The 18,427-nt window shown below is 40.8% G+C and overlaps 4 protein-coding genes and 1 long non-coding RNA gene across 14 annotated transcripts in view; 2 read left to right on the plus strand and 3 right to left on the minus strand.

Annotated features, from left to right (window-relative positions):
* Positions 1 to 2,067, plus strand: part of inpp5e (inositol polyphosphate-5-phosphatase E) — a 40,511-nt gene extending 38,444 nt beyond the window's left edge. For all 10 annotated transcript variants that reach the window (XM_035639371.2, XM_035639372.2, XM_035639368.2 and 7 more), the window contains 3 exons: positions 84 to 199; positions 302 to 438; positions 733 to 2,067. In XM_035639371.2, coding sequence (XP_035495264.1) covers positions 84 to 199; positions 302 to 438; positions 733 to 865 — 386 coding nt within the window. In that variant the 3' untranslated portion in view covers positions 866 to 2,067. The remainder of the gene's footprint in view (positions 1 to 83; positions 200 to 301; positions 439 to 732) is intronic.
* A 763-nt stretch (positions 2,068 to 2,830) lies between these two features.
* pmpca (peptidase, mitochondrial processing subunit alpha) lies at positions 2,831 to 11,092 on the minus strand. Its single transcript, XM_035639373.2, has 14 exons — positions 11,022 to 11,092; positions 8,904 to 9,014; positions 7,144 to 7,346; positions 6,956 to 7,035; positions 6,609 to 6,691; positions 6,381 to 6,475; positions 5,915 to 6,015; positions 5,386 to 5,649; positions 4,786 to 4,878; positions 4,569 to 4,687; positions 4,378 to 4,468; positions 4,113 to 4,175; positions 3,875 to 4,019; positions 2,831 to 3,780 (listed from the first exon to the last, which is right to left on the minus strand). The coding sequence occupies exons 1-14, from the start codon at positions 11,075 to 11,077 to the stop codon at positions 3,611 to 3,613; spliced, it is 1,674 nt and encodes a 557-aa protein (XP_035495266.2). The 5' UTR covers positions 11,078 to 11,092; the 3' UTR covers positions 2,831 to 3,610.
* LOC118313694 lies at positions 8,973 to 11,662 on the plus strand. The gene is made up of 4 exons (XR_004794503.2): positions 8,973 to 9,085; positions 10,135 to 10,262; positions 10,868 to 10,927; positions 11,002 to 11,662. It is a non-coding gene; the product is annotated as an uncharacterized LOC118313694 (long non-coding RNA).
* A 357-nt stretch (positions 11,663 to 12,019) lies between these two features.
* On the minus strand, positions 12,020 to 14,758 carry LOC118313691 (granzyme A). Its single transcript, XM_035639376.2, has 5 exons — positions 14,599 to 14,758; positions 14,268 to 14,409; positions 13,535 to 13,673; positions 12,748 to 13,023; positions 12,020 to 12,646 (listed from the first exon to the last, which is right to left on the minus strand). The coding sequence occupies exons 1-5, from the start codon at positions 14,660 to 14,662 to the stop codon at positions 12,488 to 12,490; spliced, it is 780 nt and encodes a 259-aa protein (XP_035495269.2). The 5' UTR covers positions 14,663 to 14,758; the 3' UTR covers positions 12,020 to 12,487.
* Positions 14,759 to 15,535: 777 nt separating this feature from the next.
* On the minus strand, positions 15,536 to 18,143 carry LOC118313692 (granzyme K). The gene is made up of 5 exons (XM_035639377.2): positions 18,019 to 18,143; positions 17,736 to 17,877; positions 16,962 to 17,100; positions 16,260 to 16,535; positions 15,536 to 16,157 (listed from the first exon to the last, which is right to left on the minus strand). The coding sequence occupies exons 1-5, from the start codon at positions 18,059 to 18,061 to the stop codon at positions 15,999 to 16,001; spliced, it is 759 nt and encodes a 252-aa protein (XP_035495270.2). The 5' UTR covers positions 18,062 to 18,143; the 3' UTR covers positions 15,536 to 15,998.
* Between the last annotated feature and the right edge of the window lie 284 nt (positions 18,144 to 18,427).

The following is an 18,427-nucleotide window of genomic DNA, read 5'->3' on the forward strand; positions in this document are numbered from 1 at the left end:
TGCTCGCAATCTCTTGTTAAATCTCTCGTCTCTTGTCGCTTTATTTTATCTCACCCTGAGAGAACGTGCTTCTGTTCCTCCAGGTTCAATCTTTAAGGGCTTTCAGGAGGCACCGATACACTTCTCCCCCACGTACAAATTTGACATCGGCTGCGACGTTTACGACACGACCTCCAAACAGAGAACGCCATCATACACGGTAATGAAGAAGACAAAAAGGATCAATCAGTCTGCTCTGTTGAGTTGCTCTAATTGGAGTCAGGATTTGTCCGGGTTGAAAGTCTCTGACTGTTGTTCACAGGACAGGATCCTGTTCAGGAACAGGCAGGCCGACAACATAAGAGTGGTCAAGTACACCAACTGCTCTAGCATCAAGACGTCGGACCACCGGCCCGTCATCGGCGTCTTCCACGTTAAACTGAGGCCAGGCAGAGACAAGTGAGTCTGTTCCCTATCTGTTCTGAGGCAGCTTAGTGATCTGACCTCATGTAATAAACAACAATGCATAATAGCTCTAAAAAAATAAATAAATTGTAGGATCGTCCTCTTTTGTTTAATTTGTCTTTTTAACTCCTGAAAAAAATATTTAAGCCTTTTTCAGATGCGTAGACAGTAAGAATTGTACTTTCTGCCTGTTTTAAACTTTATTCTTAGTTGTTTTTTAAAATAATTTTCTGCATTGTGAACTCATATCTTTTTTTCCCCCTCTAATTGCCCGTGTGTGTCCATCAGTATTCCCCTGGGTGCGGGACAGTTCGACCGAGGCTTGTACCTGGAGGGCATCGGGAGGAGGATCACAAGGGACCTGAGGAGGAGGGAAGCCATGAAGAGCGCAAGTAGCAGCACCATCTGCGCCATCTCTTAGACCCTTAAACGTGGACTCTCTGGAACGGAACGGACTGGACCGTATCAAACTGTACCAGAAACGAGCAGAAAAGGACCAAAAGGGAAAAACCATGAATTGTCTTAATTACACAGAACCCAGTGGTGGTTGTGGTAACTTGAGCGGAGTGCGCCCTCCGTTGGACATTGTGGAGAACTACGTGCGTGCGTGTCCTGCTGGTCAAGGGAAGGGGCTGGCTGAACTTAAGGGCAGGGACCTTGAGGTCAAACATGACTGGAACAGTGTGTGTGTGTGTGTGTGTGTGTGTGTGTGTGTGTGTGTGTGTGTGTGTGTGTGTGTGTGTGTGTGTGTGTGTGTGTGTGTGTGTGTGTGTGTGTGTGTGTGTGTGTGTGTGTGTGTGCGTGCGCGTGCGTGTGCGTGCGCGGTGTGTGCGGTGTGCTGCAGTGTGAACTGGTCTAACCTTGCAGGTTCACTGCATAACCGCATTTTCTAATTGATTGTTTTTCAGGTATTTAAAAAGCCTCATGAACCAGTGTTACAATTTTTTTTCTTCTTGCCTTGTCACTTTTTCATAAAATAACATCACACAGAGGTGCAGTAAAGATTTAGGTGTCTGCCGTTAGTTGATTTGTAGCGAGTAAGACAGTATGAGAAAGGAGCTGTCGTCAAGTCCAATATATACATTACACTAATTAAGCTAAGGGTTTTGTCCGAAGCGACTTACTGTAACAAAGTGCATTCAATGACCAAAAAAGTGCATGAAACCGAAGAGCACATGAACTTATATCAAAGCGTTGCACTAATGAGCACCACAGTCGTGAGGTCGTTACATGGTACTGTAAAAAAAATTCAGGGAGATCACGTGTGTGACATGTTATATTTAGTAACTCACTTCCTGTAAAAAAAAAAGATGGAGCATTTAATTTATATTGATAACACCTGTCAATATTTTTTCCTCCTTTGCAGCAGATTCTACCTTATTGCCTTACCTCTCATCTCCCTGCTGCATAACCATATATATATATATATATATATATATATATATATATATATCTACTACAAATTGTCCATGTACTGTATGTTACGTTAACTCATTAATGCACTAAAAAAGTGCCTGTGGGTCTTTATTTCATTTCCTCAGGACCAAAGCGCTTCTCTTTTTTGTCTTTTTTTTCATGTTCACCTGTGATGTCACAGCCTTTAATAAACATTTATAAAACATGCTTGTCGGTCAAATTGTTTTACTGTACATTTACGCTGCAACACCAGACCTGTAGAATATATTATTTTAATTAATGGAAGTAATAATATTTTTTTCAGTTGGTTTGCAGATATTTGAGGTTCCACATTTGGTCATAAGCTGCTTAAGTAATAGTAATTTGGATACAAATCAATAGAATATATATATATATACATACATACATATATATATATATATACATACATATATACACATATATATACATATATATATACACATATATATATACATACATATATATACATATGTTGATGTTTACCTCAAAATTGTAAACATCTGGATTCACAAAAACCTAGAAACAAAAAGCAAATACAACAAACACTTATTTGACAAAACGTAAATATACGCACATTTAAAGGCTCAAATCAGTTGACCGATAATATCAGTCGGGCTGCAATTTTTAAGTACAGCAAATTCCCAATCATACGGCATTTCTTTGCTCTTCTGTTAATTATTTAATTGTGTGCATGTTATAGCACAATATGGTGTTTAATGTAAATAACTATATGATGTGAAGTCTTCTGAACTAATTGACATTAGTATAAATACTCAAATTTTAGCACTTTAAGATTACTTTTAGAACTGAAACCTGCTCTATAAATGAAATGTATTATTATTATTATCAAAATAAGCCTTTGTATCAGTGGTGTCCACGCTGAGGTTTGAGACGCCTATTCCAACTGTTCGTCAAAACGTGAATAATTTACCAACGACAAACTACTACCTTGAATTTATCCCTCCACGTTTATTGAAATCTACAAGGACACCAAACACAACCAAGGCGATAAAAAACAATACAGACAGAAACAGGTTTCCGTGTCTTTCCGAACATCTGAGACAAACACGACAGAAACCATGATTTCGGTCTGGAGGACAGTTTGTAAAGTCTGATGTGCATCGTATGTCCTTTGACTGTAAAGTGAGATTATGAAGTGCTTTTTTTTTTTGTGGGTATAAATAGAAATATTTTTTTATTTTTTTATACATTTGCTCTGGAGAAAGAAAGAGAATGTCTGAGACAGATGCTGGGTGAATTTATAAAGAGCTGAGAGTCTGAAAACGGACAAGAACGAGTGGCTCAATAAAACGTAACAGCGTTGACTAGTGCCGGGGATGTGGCCCCTCGTCTCTGTACTGATTAACTCTGAAGATCATTTCACTGTAAATCTTAACACCCTGGTTCTGAGGCTTTTGGTGCCCTTGGGGGTGAATCCTCCCTTTTAAAAACTCACCTGCAGTAAATGATGACGTACGGCTTCCTGCCCACCAACAATAAATACATATACTCCAACTGTATGCAGAGCACTTGTTTTGTTTTTTTAAGTAAAATGTATGTCCTCTCTTTAAAATCCCCGGCCTCGGAGTTTCACTCGAGTGCCCCGGGGATTTTAGCCCCCTGCCTCGGTGAGCTGTGCCGAGGCTCCGTGTTGGGAGGGAACTTAATCTTGCAGTCCAGTTTATTTACAGTAGGTGTTTGCCCAGTTGTGGTTGTGGTGACGGTGGGTCTATCGGAAGAGACGGTACATGCGGGGCAGACGTCCGTCCTTGCTGGACAGGGCCGTCTGGATGTGTTCGTACGAGGGCAGCTCCGTCAGGTCTCCCAGAGCGGCGACCGCCGGTTTACTGCGCAGCATCTTGGTGCTCACTCGTTTGATGTCGCTGGCCGTCACGTTGCCTGGGAATAAATAAGCAGTGGCAGATTAAGACTATTTCTACATAAATTCATATAAGAGCTGCTTTTCGGGCCACTAGGAAACTAAACTACTCACTTATTAGATGGCAGAGTTCATGCGGCAGCTTCCTCTTTCCCGTGGACAGAACCTGGCGACCGACATCTTCAAAAATAACCGGCCGCGACTCAAGGTTCATCATCAACATGGACTTCAGTTGAGTCTTGGCCCTCTCTAGCTCCATCTGGACAGGGAGGGGGGAAAATACACAAGATGTTCACTTTTGATCATGTGATAATACTCAAACTAATGTGATCAAATGTATAGCGGCCGTTACCTCTCCTGCATTTCCGGCCATCTGAATGAACTCTCTGGTGATTATTTCCACCATTTCCCGCACCTGAAGAGATGAGGACCACATGAAATACACGACTAACCATCAACAGGAAGAATGTTCAAAAGTGCACCGCATTCAAATGCAGCAAAAAAACAAAACAAAAAGAGTAACTGAGGTTGAAAATTAAAATCAACACAGATGACTCAGAACTAAATTCAATGATGTTTAAGAGAGCCCGTGCTGCTGCCCCGGGACCTGCTCCAACCTGTCTGGGGTCCGCACTGGCGTGAATACACAACAGGCCGCTGTCCTCGTAGCTGTGATGGTAGGCGGTGGCGTTGTACATCCAGTGATGCCTACAACACGACAACGAAAAGCCAAAACGAGTGAGACGACCAATTTCAAAATCGTGTCGTTCTGAAACAACGATGCGCCGAAGCTCGACGTGTTCATCACCTGTTGAGCACGTTCAGGTAGAGGCGGGTGAACATGCCTTTCCCTGGTCCTCCTGCCGAGAAGGAGCCTCCCCCACCCATCATCATGTTGAGCACTGCAAATGGGATGAAGTCCTCCTCCTGTGGAAGGGAAATCAAACCTTTTTATTTATTCATTTATTTTTTTGAGACCTTGTTGCCAACAGGTATCCCACACGTGACTGAAGCCGAACACGCACCAGGAAGGAGCAGCTCTCCAGGCCGATCATGATGTGGGTGAGCTCTGGGATCGGGGTGGGGCCGAGGCTCACGTCAGACATATCCTTCTCCATCTGACAGATTAAAAAAGATGATGTCATTATCCTCAGTGTTTCAGCCTGTTCCCTTTTTAATCTATTAACAAATGTCCCTGATGAACATATTAATTCAGGTTTGTCAAATAACAAATAAACAGTAAACGGAAAAAGCGGCTTTAACCAAAATTCTATATATACAAAATAAGGTTTTGGCTTGTTTAGGACAAAAGCGTCACAAAAATGAATGTAATGCAATTTAGGTTTAATCTTATTGTTCTCACAGCAACTGTTTTCAATAGAAAAATCTCAAAATTAAATATAAAAACCATTGTCCACTGCCCGCTCAGTACCACAGAGGGGTCAGACCACAGTTAGTGACTCGCTGGTGATCGTAGTGGAGCATTCAACATCAAGAGAACCAAATATTTCCCTCAGGAGTTGATGAAGGTCAGCGTAGAGACCAAACCCCTGTTTGGACCCAAATCTGGTACAAAGACCTTTTTTCGCAAACACTAAATAAAACAAAAAAAAACGCCTAATTACCTTGACGATGCCCCCCGTGTACTGTGCCACCGACAGGTCTACGTCGAACACGTTGCTTGCTCCCCACACCGGCTTCACGTCCAGCAGGTACTTCCTGGCACAGTCGACCAGCTGCTCGTGCTCGATGCCCACCCCAGCCAGCACCATGCGCTCGGGACAGTAGTAGTTGCGTAAGTAGCTGTGAAGCACTTTCTGGTCGATCTTTTCCACGTGATCCGCAGGGCAGAAGCGCGGCAGGCCGACCGTGTTGCTTCGATAAGCGGCCTGGGAACAAACAACGGAGAGTCACTCTCACTTCAGTCAAACAAATTCAAATGTTGGGGTTTCAGATCTGTTATTGTTCGGGCAAAACGTCATGTTTCAATTAGTAACCCTCTTGCAATTCGCCAAACTAATCAAAAAGCTGCAGCAAACGTTCATATAACTTTCTGGCAGTTGAAATACACTGAAAGAGGTCATGGACTAATGAATGTCATTTCAATAGAGAGCTCTTGCTGCAGTCTCAGAATCCAGTTACGTGTCAACTCACAGCGTGGATCATCTCGGTGAGTAAAGGTTCAGGGTCCGGCCTAAGGTTCAGGTCCTCTAACTCGAAGCGCACCACCATTTTGGTCATCTCGATCTCATCGTCTGCAACAAACACATATATTTCACTTTAACCAAGACACCAGTGATCATTTCAGGACGAATGGTACAAATCCTCAAACAAGGAAATTATTTCTCAATCCTCCACAGATTAAGAAAATGTAATTTCTTAATTCAAATAAAGATTAAATTAGATTCAAATTGAAAGTATAAAATCTGGAAAGTGGAACAATGAAATGTCTGGTATTTTGGCAAGAAAAATCCAATAACCCTTGAAGTTAATGTACAAGACCCAAATTTCTAAAAGTGAATAATCTAGAGTTACCCACCCAAGTAATACTCCCATCAAGTTATGTGAAAACCCCACCAAAAAACTGTACGCCAGCGAGCAGCGTAATTACATGACTCACCCAGCAGGCGAGGCTGTAGCACGGCATCGGAGAGGAGACTAACTACCGTGTCCAGACCCTTCACTTCAGCTGACACTGCATACATGGTGGTATCTCTGCATGGTAAAAGGAAAAATGAGTTATATTAGCCCTAACAGAGGAAAGGAAAAGCTTCTACTCAAAACAGTATAAACACACAAATGGTAAATTTTACAACACTGAAACAGGTGGAAAGATCTCATACTGTACCTTGATGTTTGGCAGTCACATATTCCCCCGTGCTTTTCCAGCGTCAGCAGGATTTCGTCTTTACTCCCGTACTGAGCTGTGGACTTAAAAGATAAAAAGCGGACTGTTGTCATCGCGAGTTCACAATGTAAGATGACCAACTTTTAGTTTGTTGTTTCTCTGTGTCTCAACAAAACTCGAATGTTGAACTTTCAGCTATTCTTTGTTATACTTTTTTGCAGCATGAACGACAAATCATTTCAGTTATCTTGGCCGTCAGCATTAATAATAAACTTGGACTGGACATTAAAATCAAATCAACAGCGGATGACAAAAACAAGACAAGTCTCAAAAGAGGAAGTACTCACAGAAAAGGCAAGTTTCTCTAAGAAATGTGCGATTCCACTCGGGTATTTTGCTTCATATCTGGATCCAGAGTTTATTAAAACTAAGAAAGACAGAAAGAAAACATCCGCATTTTAGTTACTTTAGCCTGATCCTGTAAAAGAAAAAGAAGAAAAAAGTGGATACAATCATGATCAGTGCCGCAACTTACTTCCAACTGTGCAGAATTGACCAAACTTGTTTTGCGAAGCCACTTTGAGGCCATTTTCTAGAGTAGTGATCCTGGTCTCGTATTTTTCCTGACCATCCACAGATGCGAACACTGGCTTGGGGATCCCCTGCAGCGGTGTGGAGAGGGAGATGTTGGGGTATCTGCCGCCGCTGCTGTACTCTCTGTAAGCCGCGATCCCAAACCTTCAAGAAACGAAAAAAAGAAACAGTAGAGACCTAAAATGATTGGTTGATCAATAGATATAAAGCCACTGTATGTAGATAATCAATCAGTCCTTTTGAGTTATGTGTCAAAATTCTCTGGATTCAGCTTCTCAAATGTTAATATTTCCTGTAATCTGCCATTTTTTTCTAAAGTAAATTCAACATGTTTGGTTGAGGATAGTTTATCGGACAAAAAAAGACATCTAAAGACATACTTCATGAAATTATCGACTTAAGAAGGAATCGATTAGTCAAGAAAAAAATGGACAAATTATTCTTTCATGAAAAATAATTGTCAGTGTCAGGCCTTACTGGTATTTAAAGACTTGACTTGAGCAGAAGTAAAGCTAGTTACGTTTCCCGAAGAAATTGTTAAGGTGAGTTGTCAGTAGGGGTTGGGCAACAAAATTATAACAATAATTATAGCATTATATCATTTTCATCTATAGCAAAGTGGCAGTATATATTGATATATTGCTTAAGCATTGTGCAAGCAGGTTGAAGAGGTATAGTACATAGTTAACCGCAATCTTCACTCAGGAGCAAATATTCCTCCTTAAACGTGAATAATTTGGCATTAATTTATAGATATTGACTGATATGTAAATTTTATCTTGATACCATTATCGGCCATATCGTCCTGCCGCCCCTTGTTTCCAGACTCCACACTCCTGAATAAACAGTGGCCTGTCAGTGAATGAATGCATACACACACACATACGCGGTGCAGACAAAATTCACACAGAACCTATACTTCCTGTCTTACTTTGTATTGGGGATCAAATTAAATGTGAGCCTGTCAGTGAACAGTTACTGGTCAGTTTATCAGGTACACCTAGGGAAGACTCGTGCAGCATAACCGAACAGCCCTGCAACACAAACCTCTTCCTTCGTGAAGGTAGTAAAGTTCAGGTATCGTGTGGCATATCTATTACTATTAGGTATTAATCAGAGGAATAAAATACAAGACATACATCTCAGTAGCATAGCACAATACGTTGAATCAATATCTCTTTTAAATGAACTCGACATAATCAACTTTGACAGAGGTGTTGATAACAGCAAGGAGAGTGGAGGGAAACTGAAAAAACATTTGGCTTCATAACAACTGCGACTTCACTTGACGTTCGGCACCGCGTGGCAGCTTGATTTGAACGTGTTGTTTGTTGCAACCGTTGTTGTTTCTGTTGACATTTCACATTCAACAGACATGTAGCTAGCTAGCAGAGCTTCCTGCCACCTGACGTGAAGTACTCAACCACACCGCCATCGTTTAAAAAAAATTAAAAAATGAATGTCTCCCACTATCTGTCTCCCATCGTTAAGGCGACAGGTGCGTTTCTACTTTAGTATCTTTTCTTAATGTTTATGAACTGCAGAAAGAAGCGACATTAGCCCAGGCTGTTAGCATCGTGCTAACCGAGTGAGCTAGCCTGCAGTGCTCGAGGACGCAGCGGCATCGCCGCGCAGGACACTGGACACTCACGTGTATGAAATACAACGTTTAGCGCGTTTCTTTTAAAAGCACGTTGTTACCTCTGAACGCGACTCCAGCTTCTGCACCTCGACACGCGCGTCGCCATCTTCGATCTGCCGTGACCGGAAGTCGACCCGGAAGACGACGAAGAGTCCGCGGGAGCACTTCCGCTGTAGACACGAAACAAACTAACGAATCAAATCGTCGATTACTGCCGTGCTTATTTCATTACGATAAATACGTGAGTGTGTTATAGCGTCATATTATATCTAAGAGAAAAAAAATCTGTATAAATCTGTCATTTTGCAAGAATAAAGTTGTTATTTAATGAAGGGGGTCATGCTATTACAAGATTAAGTCGTAATATAATGAGGAAAAAATTATGTAATTTTTAGATAAAACAAAAACAAAAATTTCACAGCCATCTCCTGCCCAACACGTGGTTCCCTCGTTTGGAATAGACAGTTTCTTCTTTTCAAAAGTCCTGACACTTAGGATAATGTGGTGCTAATGTGCCAAAAGAAGAAGTATTTTGTTATGAGTCAAACCTATATTAAAGTATGACTTAACAAGATGCACCTCATTCCTCCTTTTAACACAGGCGGCAGGCTGGTCTTTTGATAATCCTTCTCCAAATGACAATTTAGCACACAACCATGTTCAGTACTCGTAATATTATGACTTTTTTTGGAAAAATAATCCATCATCGTTAAATTACAACGTGTATCTTGTAATAGTATCTATTATTTTCTTCTAATAGGCTATTTCGTCTTTATTCTTGAAATCTCAGGTATTTTTTCCCCTTTAAGTAGCTATAATACCCCGTCGAACCATACATCTGAAACCGCAATATTTAATTTAATAACAGGCCTTCTCTTCATCTCCATCACTCTTTGCAACTATGAATGAGTTCCTCGTGGGTCTGTGGAGCAAATCAAGTCCCAAACCACACTTTCTGTGTCACACTGATCCGGGGGCTCTGGGAAAACAAAACAGAGCAATTGATCTTCTGGAGTTGTCAATGGGCTAAGAGCAATTTAGCTCCCGTTAAGCTCCCGATCACTGAATCAATTTTGACACAGAAACAGAAATAGCTCAGATTAACACTCCACCTGAGTTTGAAACATTCTGGAGCTAGAGAAAGATTTTAAGCGGACTGTGACCAGCAGCAGCAGCAGGAAAAAGACTTGATGAACTGAGTTATCTTACGTCTTCAGTTTCTACTACAATGTCCTCTAACTTACAAATCACCACAGTGTTTTGGTTAATTTCTATGACGTCACTCTGCAGCTCGGCATATGAGCTCCAGGACACCATTCACACCCTGAAAGAGGAAAACCTCCACCTGCAGCACCGACTGGAGAACCTCACCCAGGCTGTCCAGGATTTGAAACACCTGCTGACAGAGCACTCCAAAGGTAAGAGCAATGAGTTTTCTCATCACTGGATTATAAATGAGATGAAATCTTGAAATCTTCGGCAGTTGTGGGGGGGGGGGGGGGGGAGTACTTGAGTACTGTACTACAGAGAAAGCGATTGTAAATGAACTGCCCCGGTTACTGCATTTTTCATACCAAAATACCAAACATTTAATTATTCCACTTTCCTAAATGCAAAGATGTTAAACACACACACATAATGTTATTTCTAAACAATGCAACCGTAGCTGCCTTATCAGTCTGAAAAAAACATTTCCCCAGTGGTGTCAAGGTATCTCCGTGGATTCCTGCCAGTAAACTTTTGTTGCTGCCATTCGCCCGGGAATGGCAGCAACAACGTCTTTCAAATACGTTTGAAAGACGTATTCAATATGTGTCAGCGACGTGTCGTTATGTGAAATATATATTGTGTTTGTTCATACAGTGACTAACTTAGATGAAAAGATGACCATAGTTGAAGACAAAATCATACACAAATGCAGGAGAATTCCAAAGGATTCACTTAGCTCTTATTTTATTTTCCCTGTACTGATTCTACCAAATCGAAGTTCTGCTGAGTCATTTCTTTTCACAATTTCACGCAGTGTCAGGGAAGGAACATGATGCCAAATACCTGCACGCCTGGAAGGAGTGGTCGCAACATGGTAAGCTCTCAAAACAAGGTTTTACATCAAGAATAATAACTTTTGTTTTTCTCTCACAGTCTCATATTTTTCAGGTATAAATGCTGAGACTCACCAAATGTTGGAGCAGACGCTTTGTTTGACTGAGCTGCACGGTGCTGCCCAAACCATCTTTGACACACCGGGCCACCTCCTCCTCCTCGTCCTCTTCCTCTCACCTCATCTGATTCTCACTCTTTCGTGATGACTCACCGTCAACAGAGCGACAACCTTCACCTTGTAAAGACATCCCCTGGATTATAGAGTTCCCATGACTGCAGCAGTATGAGTAAATGACATTATCATCCTGGGGTCTGGCAAGGATATTTTTTTTTAAATGCTGGGTTCTAAGCTTCCAAAGAAATAGAAAGAAAAAAAAAAATCCCTTGATAGCTACAATGATAGTTACACGGTACATTTAAGATTTGTTCATTATTTATTTAATGTTATATTTTAAATTTCCACACGTGATCTCCCAACTACAGGGTGTTAATATTGTTTTCATAACATGTGAATTATTTACATTTCTTTCCGACAAAAAGTCAAATGTTTATATTTTTAAATCAAACTTGGGAGATAAACTGTATGTGTGTGTGTGTTATGGTAGAACATAAACTCCTTTTGATGTAATTTAACCCCCACATTTCCACACTCCAATTGTACTGTGTATGTCTTCACTGTTAATGTCTCCTTCAGGATGTGAATAAAGGCACATTGCAAAACGTTTGCATGTATCCTGTATGGGGTTCTAATCTAAAGAGTGTTGTGTGGTTCAAGTTTACTCTCGAGAAAACACAGTATATAATTTTGCTGTACCGTCTACCGCATTGTTAGATATCTCTGTAACACAGCACAATTAGGCGCCTGAGCAACGAAGTTGCTATTGAAGTGGAGCAAATTCACCCCTGTTTGCCCTTGTTTGACCTTGAAGATGACCTTGCACCCTTTTCAGCCACATGACATTTTTATCAAAATAATTAAAAATATGAATCAACCATTCTTATCACTTCCTTTCTAGATCCTAGCAGTTGTATACCAACACAAGTGAAACACAAACGTGATGCAGCAGGGATGTGAAATTATTCACTGCTTTAATGAGAATACATTTTGAAAGAGACAGAGTGGTACGAATACCAAAGACAGCCAAGAGAAAATAAATACATTTATTTTTCTGACTCTGCCTTTATGCCAGTAGAAAATATTGTTTCTGCAAGGTTTTCAAGCTATAAGTACAGTACATAGATCTGTGATGAGGGGATACTAAAACATGACCCAGAATTGACCTTAGTGACCTAATCTTTCCACAAGATTTGAGCTGAAGCCTCAGTTTTAATGCAGGCTCTTGATGCAGGAAGTGGTGAATCGTCTGGTTGAGTAATGTCACTTGATTTGCTTTCATGTTAAAGAGACGGCTCATCTCAATCCATTTTGCCTGGCGTTATTGCAGCGGAAGCTGTATGGCACAAACAAAGCTTAAAGATAGGAGTGGTTGAATTGGTTAACATGGTTTGTGAATACAGAATCTTAAAGAGTGGGTGCTACTCATGCGTCAGACTTCTTCATTGTCATTTTGATCCAGTGGAGTTGTTTAGCTGAGAGGTAAGAGTACACTCCAGGCTTTTTAATCAGGCCACACTTGATTCCGAAAGAAGTGACTCCAACTAGCGCTCCGCCGCACAACAGTGGGCCTCCTGAATCCCCCTGCAGAGAAAAGACAGTCATTACAGGGAGTTCAGACCCTGATATGAAGGGTGATAGTTCTGCAAAAATATTCCCTTCAGAAAAAAATCAAGGTTACTTACCCGACAGGTGTCAGTATTCTTTTTACCGTCTGAACCAGCACATATCATGCTGCTGGTGATAACTGGTTTGGAGTTGTAATATTCAGGGGAGTTGCATGTCACTCTAGCGATCACAGTCACATTAACAGACATCAGGACGTCTGACATTTTCGCAACAGCGTTGTTTGTTCTGCCCCATCCTGCCACCGTACAGTGGGTGCCAGCTGACGGTTCTTTGATGGTGTTACCGACCTTGAGACACTTCACTGTCTTGGTTTCCTTCACTGATTTGCCAAGCTGAAATAAAAAAAAGAAAAAAAGAGCAATATATTTTAATGCTGATTTTCTTTATGCATGCATGTATCTGTCAACTGGACTTGTAACTGTTTTAAATGTTGTGGAAGATTGGTGCATATCCATGGCCTGTTATGAAAAAGTTCCTCTAATGTGATTTACACTATTTTCCTTGGCTTCGTGGACGTGACTTAGTCGAAAGTACACTGATCAGCCACAACATTAAAACCAGTTTCCTGTTTCAATTCATCTTTCAAACCACCTCCACCGATACATTGACAAGCATCAAAGTATCAATATACAATTTGAGTTTTAGAGGTTGGAAGTTTACCAGATGATTCACGTAAAATAAATGTATAATAATGGTTTGCCGTGCATTTTCCTCTCCTGCCCCCCCAAACTAGAGACACAGACATTGAAATATGTAAGCAAAAATTGTTCCAAATATGTTTCTCAATAATCTTGAACCACTTTCCAACAATATGCAGATTGTTCCATTTATGCATAACCTTACCTTGAGCAACATGAGGTCATTGTCATGTTCTACTGGATCATAGCAGGGATGAGGATAAGATTTCTTAACCTTTATAACCTGCCTGGAATTCTTTTCATCTGCTTTGATGGAGTGCACCCCCAGCAACACCTTCTTCATGCTGCAAGAGCGGAAACAGTGTTGTGTTAGATTATAGTTCACACAACTAAAGCTTAACATGCTAGGAGTGCATGTCAAATGATGACATAATCCAAATTATCTTATTATATTATATTTATATTGATATTCTTCTGTTTTGCCTCAGATAAACATGTAGGCCCAGTGATGTTTTCCCATTGGCAGTAATTGTTGACACTTCAGTGGTATATTGATGTGTTGAATGGAGAGTTTGCCCTCTAACAGCTGATACGACCATTTGCTAGATGAGAGTTTAAAACTGACTCTCGTGGACGTGGACTGAAATGAACCTGGAATGTTTATTTTCACGCTCCCAGAGTTAAAGTTTGCATTCATGGATTGTCGGTTTAAATAAAAATGAGTATATTGGCATACATAAAAATGCAGATTCCCATTTTTTTTTTTGTTGGCAAATTGATAAATCTGTCGGGCTCTGGTTTTGCATACCAGTGGTTCTGATATGTCTTCCTTTGCTTGTTTAAACTGTTTTTGTCTCGGGTAAAGTAGAGACAAGATGTGCACATTTCCCTGAAATAACATTGGCAATTATAGAAACTTTTCGTTATCTTCTTCTTACTCTGTACAGTGGGCAGCAGTCAGGACCCACGACCGATCGATCAGTATCCCTCCACATTGTGGTTTGTCCTTCTGAAGCAGAGCCATGAAGGGCAGTGAGTGGGGCTCCACTTCTTTCCCACCAATAATCTCAGAACCATGACCTAATACAGCAATCCATAGAATACATTTAACAAAACAAAAAAAAGGCCTGGAGGGTTAATCTGATAAATAAGTCACCAAAACAATTACTTTACATTCTGCATGTCTACAAAAATTAGCATGGTCTCACAAAGAAAATTAGAAAATATACAAATTTAAATAATATGTATGAATAAAGAAACGTTACTCACTTGACTGGACAATGACGAGTGCCAAGCAGGACAAAAAAACTGTGAAATCCCTCTGATGAAACATTTCTTCTGATCTCTCTCTTTGATGTGAGGGTGAGAAACACTGAAACCCACCCTGATGCACACTCTTGTCTTTATGTGTTGAGCTCAAAGGATGTGGCCTGACCATGGAAACGCATGAGTCAGCATATTGGACGCAATCATCTTGGTGCAGAAGCCTGTGGTAACAGTTTCTGTAATTTACCGGTCGTCATGCTTGTTTGATTCAAAGGCTGTGGGTTGGAGGCCAGCAGCTCAGGGTGCAGACATGTGAGTTTTTTTAATAAAGGCATGTCGTGATTCAGAGGAAAGCAAGACTGCTGGAGAGAAGTGACGAATGATGTAAAACCAGGCGGGTGGAAGAGAAATACTAATGAATGCACACAAAAAGATGAAATGAAATGGAACTCAGATGAAGGGTTGCTTTCTAGAAAACTGAAAACACTTCCACCCAGTTATATACTGTTGTTGATGCATTCTTGGTTTCCATCGAATCCAGACTGGCGCAGGTGGCTGTTTCTCGACTTAATCCAAGAGTGATGGAAAAGTGCTGAGTAAAAATCAATATAATTTTTAAAATTACTATTTTTTTCTGAGGGAGGGCCCCCCGATCCCCCAGATCAATAATATACCATAACCTTAAGTGCCCACAATGCCCAAACCAGTCTATTTTAATTGTTGTCTATGAAATTAGAAATTTAATTTGAGGGACTTGGGCCTGGAATGACCTTTAAAAGTCCTTGACTTTGACATTTAAGATGGTGTGGGAACCAACCGATCTACAAGACGACCTAAAGAGGATGAAGAGAGAAATAGAAAATGATCTGTTTTCATTTGAACACTGATCTCACAACCTGAAACCAGAGAAGTGAAACACAAACGTGATGCAGGAGGGATATGAAATTATTCACTGCTTTAATGAGAATACATTTTGAAGAGACAGAGTGGTACGAATACCAAAGACAGCCAAGACAAAAGAAAGTCTTTTATTTTTCTGACTCTGCCGTTATGCCAGTAGAATATATTGTTTCTGCAAGGTTTTCAAGCTGTAATTACAGTACATAGATCTGTGATACTAAAACATGACCCAGAATTGACCTTAGAGACCAAATCTTTCCACAAGACTTGAGCTGAAGCCTCAATTTTAATGCAGGCTCTTGATGCAGGAAGTGGTGAATCGTCTGGTTGAGTAATGTCACTTTGGTGATTTGCTTTCATGTTAAAGAGACGGCTCATCTCAATCCATTTTGCCTGGCGTTATTGCAGCGGAAGCTGTATGGCACAAACAAAGCTTAAAGATAGAAGTACTTAAATTGGTTAACATGGTTTGTGAATACAGAATCTTAAAGAGTGGGTGCTACTCATGCGCCAGACTTCTTCATTGTCTCTTTGATCCAGTCGAGTTGTTTAGCTGAGGGGTAAGAGTACACTCCAGGATTACCAATCAGGCCACACTCAATTCCGAAAGAAGTGACTCCAACTAGCGCTCCGCCGCACAACAGTGGGCCTCCTGAATCCCCCTGCAGAGAAGATGACAGTCATTACAGGGAGTTCAGACCCTGATATGAAGGGTGACAGTTCTGCAAAAATATTCCCTGCAGAAAAAAATCAAGGTTACTTACCCGACAGGTATCAGTTTCCTTTTTACCGTCTGAACCAGCACATATCATGCTGCTGGTGATAACTGGATCTGAGTTGTAATATTCAGGGGAGTTGCATTTCACTCTGGCGATCACAGTCACATTAACAGACATCAGGACGTCTGACATTTTCGGAACAGAGTAGTTTGTTCTGCCCCATCCTGCCACTGTACAGTGGGTGCCAGCTGCCGGATCTGTGTTAGTGTTACCGACCTTGAGACACTTCACTGTCTTGGTTTCCTTCACTGAACTTTCAAGCTGAAGGTTAAAAAAAGAAAAGAACAATACATATCAATACTGATATTCTTCATACATATCTGGCAAACGGAGTTGTTTTAAATGTTGTGGCAGATTGGTGCATATCCATGGCCTGTTACAAGAGAGTTCTTCTAATGTGATTTATAGTATTTTCCATGGCTTTGTGGCGTGACTTAGTCGAAAGTACATTGATCAGCCACAAGATTAAAACCTTTTTCCTGTTTCAATTCGTCTCTCATACCACCTCCACCGATACATTGAGTCGTATCAGAGTATCTATAATACAATTTGGGTTTTGGAGGTTGGACGTTTACCTTGTGAAAAATTGCAGATGTGCCACTAAAAATGAGTAATACGTTGATTTGGACTAAATTAGGTTTCCTGTGCATTTTTCTCTCATGCCTGACCAAACTAGAGCAACCTTACCTTGAGCAACATGAGGTCATTGGCGTGTGTTTTTGGATCATAGTGGGGATGAGGATAAGACTTCTTAACCTTTAGAACCTTCCTGGATTTCTTTTCTTTTGCTTTGATGGAGTGCGTCCCCAGCCACACCTTCGTAATGCTGCAAGAATGAAAATAGAGAGTCGTGTTAGATTATTGTTCACAAAACTAGAGGTCAACATGTTAGGAGTGCATGTCAAATGATGACATAATCGCAATTACCTTATTATATTGCATTTATATTGATATTTTTTTGTTGTGCCTCAGAGAAACATGTAGGCCCAGTGATGTTTTCCCTTCGGCAGCAATTGCTGACACTTCAGTGGTATATTGAACACATTGAACTCAACACACAATTAGAAGCACGACTGGATAAAACAACAATGAAAAGAATCCAGCTAGCTGCTGTGCAGACTGGTAACTGTCGGTGACGTGTCTGAGGCGCTTTGGTCAGTACATGTGTCTTTTGTGAAAGTGCAGCACACACTCAGCGGGCCTTCATGGTGGCAAGTAGCTGGTCAACATAGCCATGCTGTGTGTGCAGACTGTAGATGTAGAAGGATGACATGTAGACCCTGTTTCTGTAATAACCCATTGTGCTATACAATATCTGTTTGAAGTTCAATGTAATAGTGTGTGGACACTTTATCTAAAGTTTTTAATGAAATATCAAACATTTAGCATCTGTTGACACTTGTGTTGATCATATTCTGAAATTTGGTAATCATAAAAAACTTATGGTCATCTTGTTCTTACTCTGTACAGTGGGCAGCAGTCAGGACCCAGGATCGATCGATCAGTATCCCTCCACAGGCTTTTACTTCATTCAGAAGCAGAGCCATGAAAGGCATTGAGTGGGGCGCCACTTCTTTCCCACCAATAATCTCAGAGCCATGACCTAATACAAAAATCCATAGAATGCATTTCACAAACAATATATGAGTCACCAATAACATTTCACTTTAATTCTGCATGTTTACCGAAATGAGCAAGGTCTCACAAAGAAAATGTAAAAATTTGATACATAAAGAATTGTTACCCAAGCAAGTCCAAAAAACGGTGAGATCCCTCTGATGAAACATGTCTTCTTATCTCTCTCTTTGATGCGAGGCTGAAATGCGTCTGCACCCCGATGCGCAGACTTATCTTTATGTGTTGAGCTCAAAGGATGTGGTCTGACCATGGAAAGGCACGGGTCAGCATTCTGACCCTGTGTGTGTGTGTGTGTGTGTGTGTGTGTGTGTGTGTGCGTGTGTGTGTCTGTGTTTGTGTGTGTGCAAGACTGCCGGCGAGAATCGGCATATCTGATGTGAAACCAGGCGGGTGGAAGAGAAATACTAATGAATGCACACAAAAAGATGGAGTGAAATAAAACTCAAATGAAAGGGTTTATATCTGGAAAACTGCATGTCGTGGAATTCTGTCTATCCTCCCCTGAGAAACTGTTA

Source organism: Scophthalmus maximus, chromosome 19 (genome assembly GCF_022379125.1).
Source record: "Scophthalmus maximus strain ysfricsl-2021 chromosome 19, ASM2237912v1, whole genome shotgun sequence".
Lineage (NCBI taxonomy): Eukaryota > Metazoa > Chordata > Actinopteri > Pleuronectiformes > Scophthalmidae > Scophthalmus > Scophthalmus maximus.

What these genes read in the sequence shown, in the direction of transcription:
- pmpca (XM_035639373.2), bottom strand. Translation starts at nt 11,077, where the DNA reads ATGGTTTGGGCAGCACCGTGCAGCTCAGTCAAACAAAGCGTCTGCTCC. An exon ending in TAGAGAAACTTGCCTTTTCT is followed by an intron (nt 6,692 to 6,955) that starts GTGAGTACTTCC and finishes TTATCTTTTAAG; the next exon opens with TCCACAGCTCAGTACGGGAG. An exon ending in TGAACTCTGCCATCTAATAA is followed by an intron (nt 3,781 to 3,874) that starts GTGAGTAGTTTA and finishes ATTTATTCCCAG; the next exon opens with GCAACGTGACGGCCAGCGAC.
- LOC118313691 (XM_035639376.2), bottom strand. Translation starts at nt 14,662, where the DNA reads ATGTTTCATCAGAGGGATTTCACAGTTTTTTTGTCCTGCTTGGCACTC. An exon ending in ACTCGTCATTGTCCAGTCAA is followed by an intron (nt 14,410 to 14,598) that starts GTGAGTAACGTT and finishes TTGCTGTATTAG; the next exon opens with GTCATGGTTCTGAGATTATT. An exon ending in AGAATACTGACACCTGTCGG is followed by an intron (nt 12,647 to 12,747) that starts GTAAGTAACCTT and finishes TTTTCTCTGCAG; the next exon opens with GGGGATTCAGGAGGCCCACT.
- LOC118313692 (XM_035639377.2), bottom strand. Translation starts at nt 18,061, where the DNA reads ATGTTTCATCAGAGGGATCTCACCGTTTTTTGGACTTGCTTGG. An exon ending in ACTGCTGCCCACTGTACAGA is followed by an intron (nt 17,101 to 17,735) that starts GTAAGAACAAGA and finishes TCATTCTTGCAG; the next exon opens with CATTACGAAGGTGTGGCTGG. An exon ending in AGGAAACTGATACCTGTCGG is followed by an intron (nt 16,158 to 16,259) that starts GTAAGTAACCTT and finishes TCTTCTCTGCAG; the next exon opens with GGGGATTCAGGAGGCCCACT.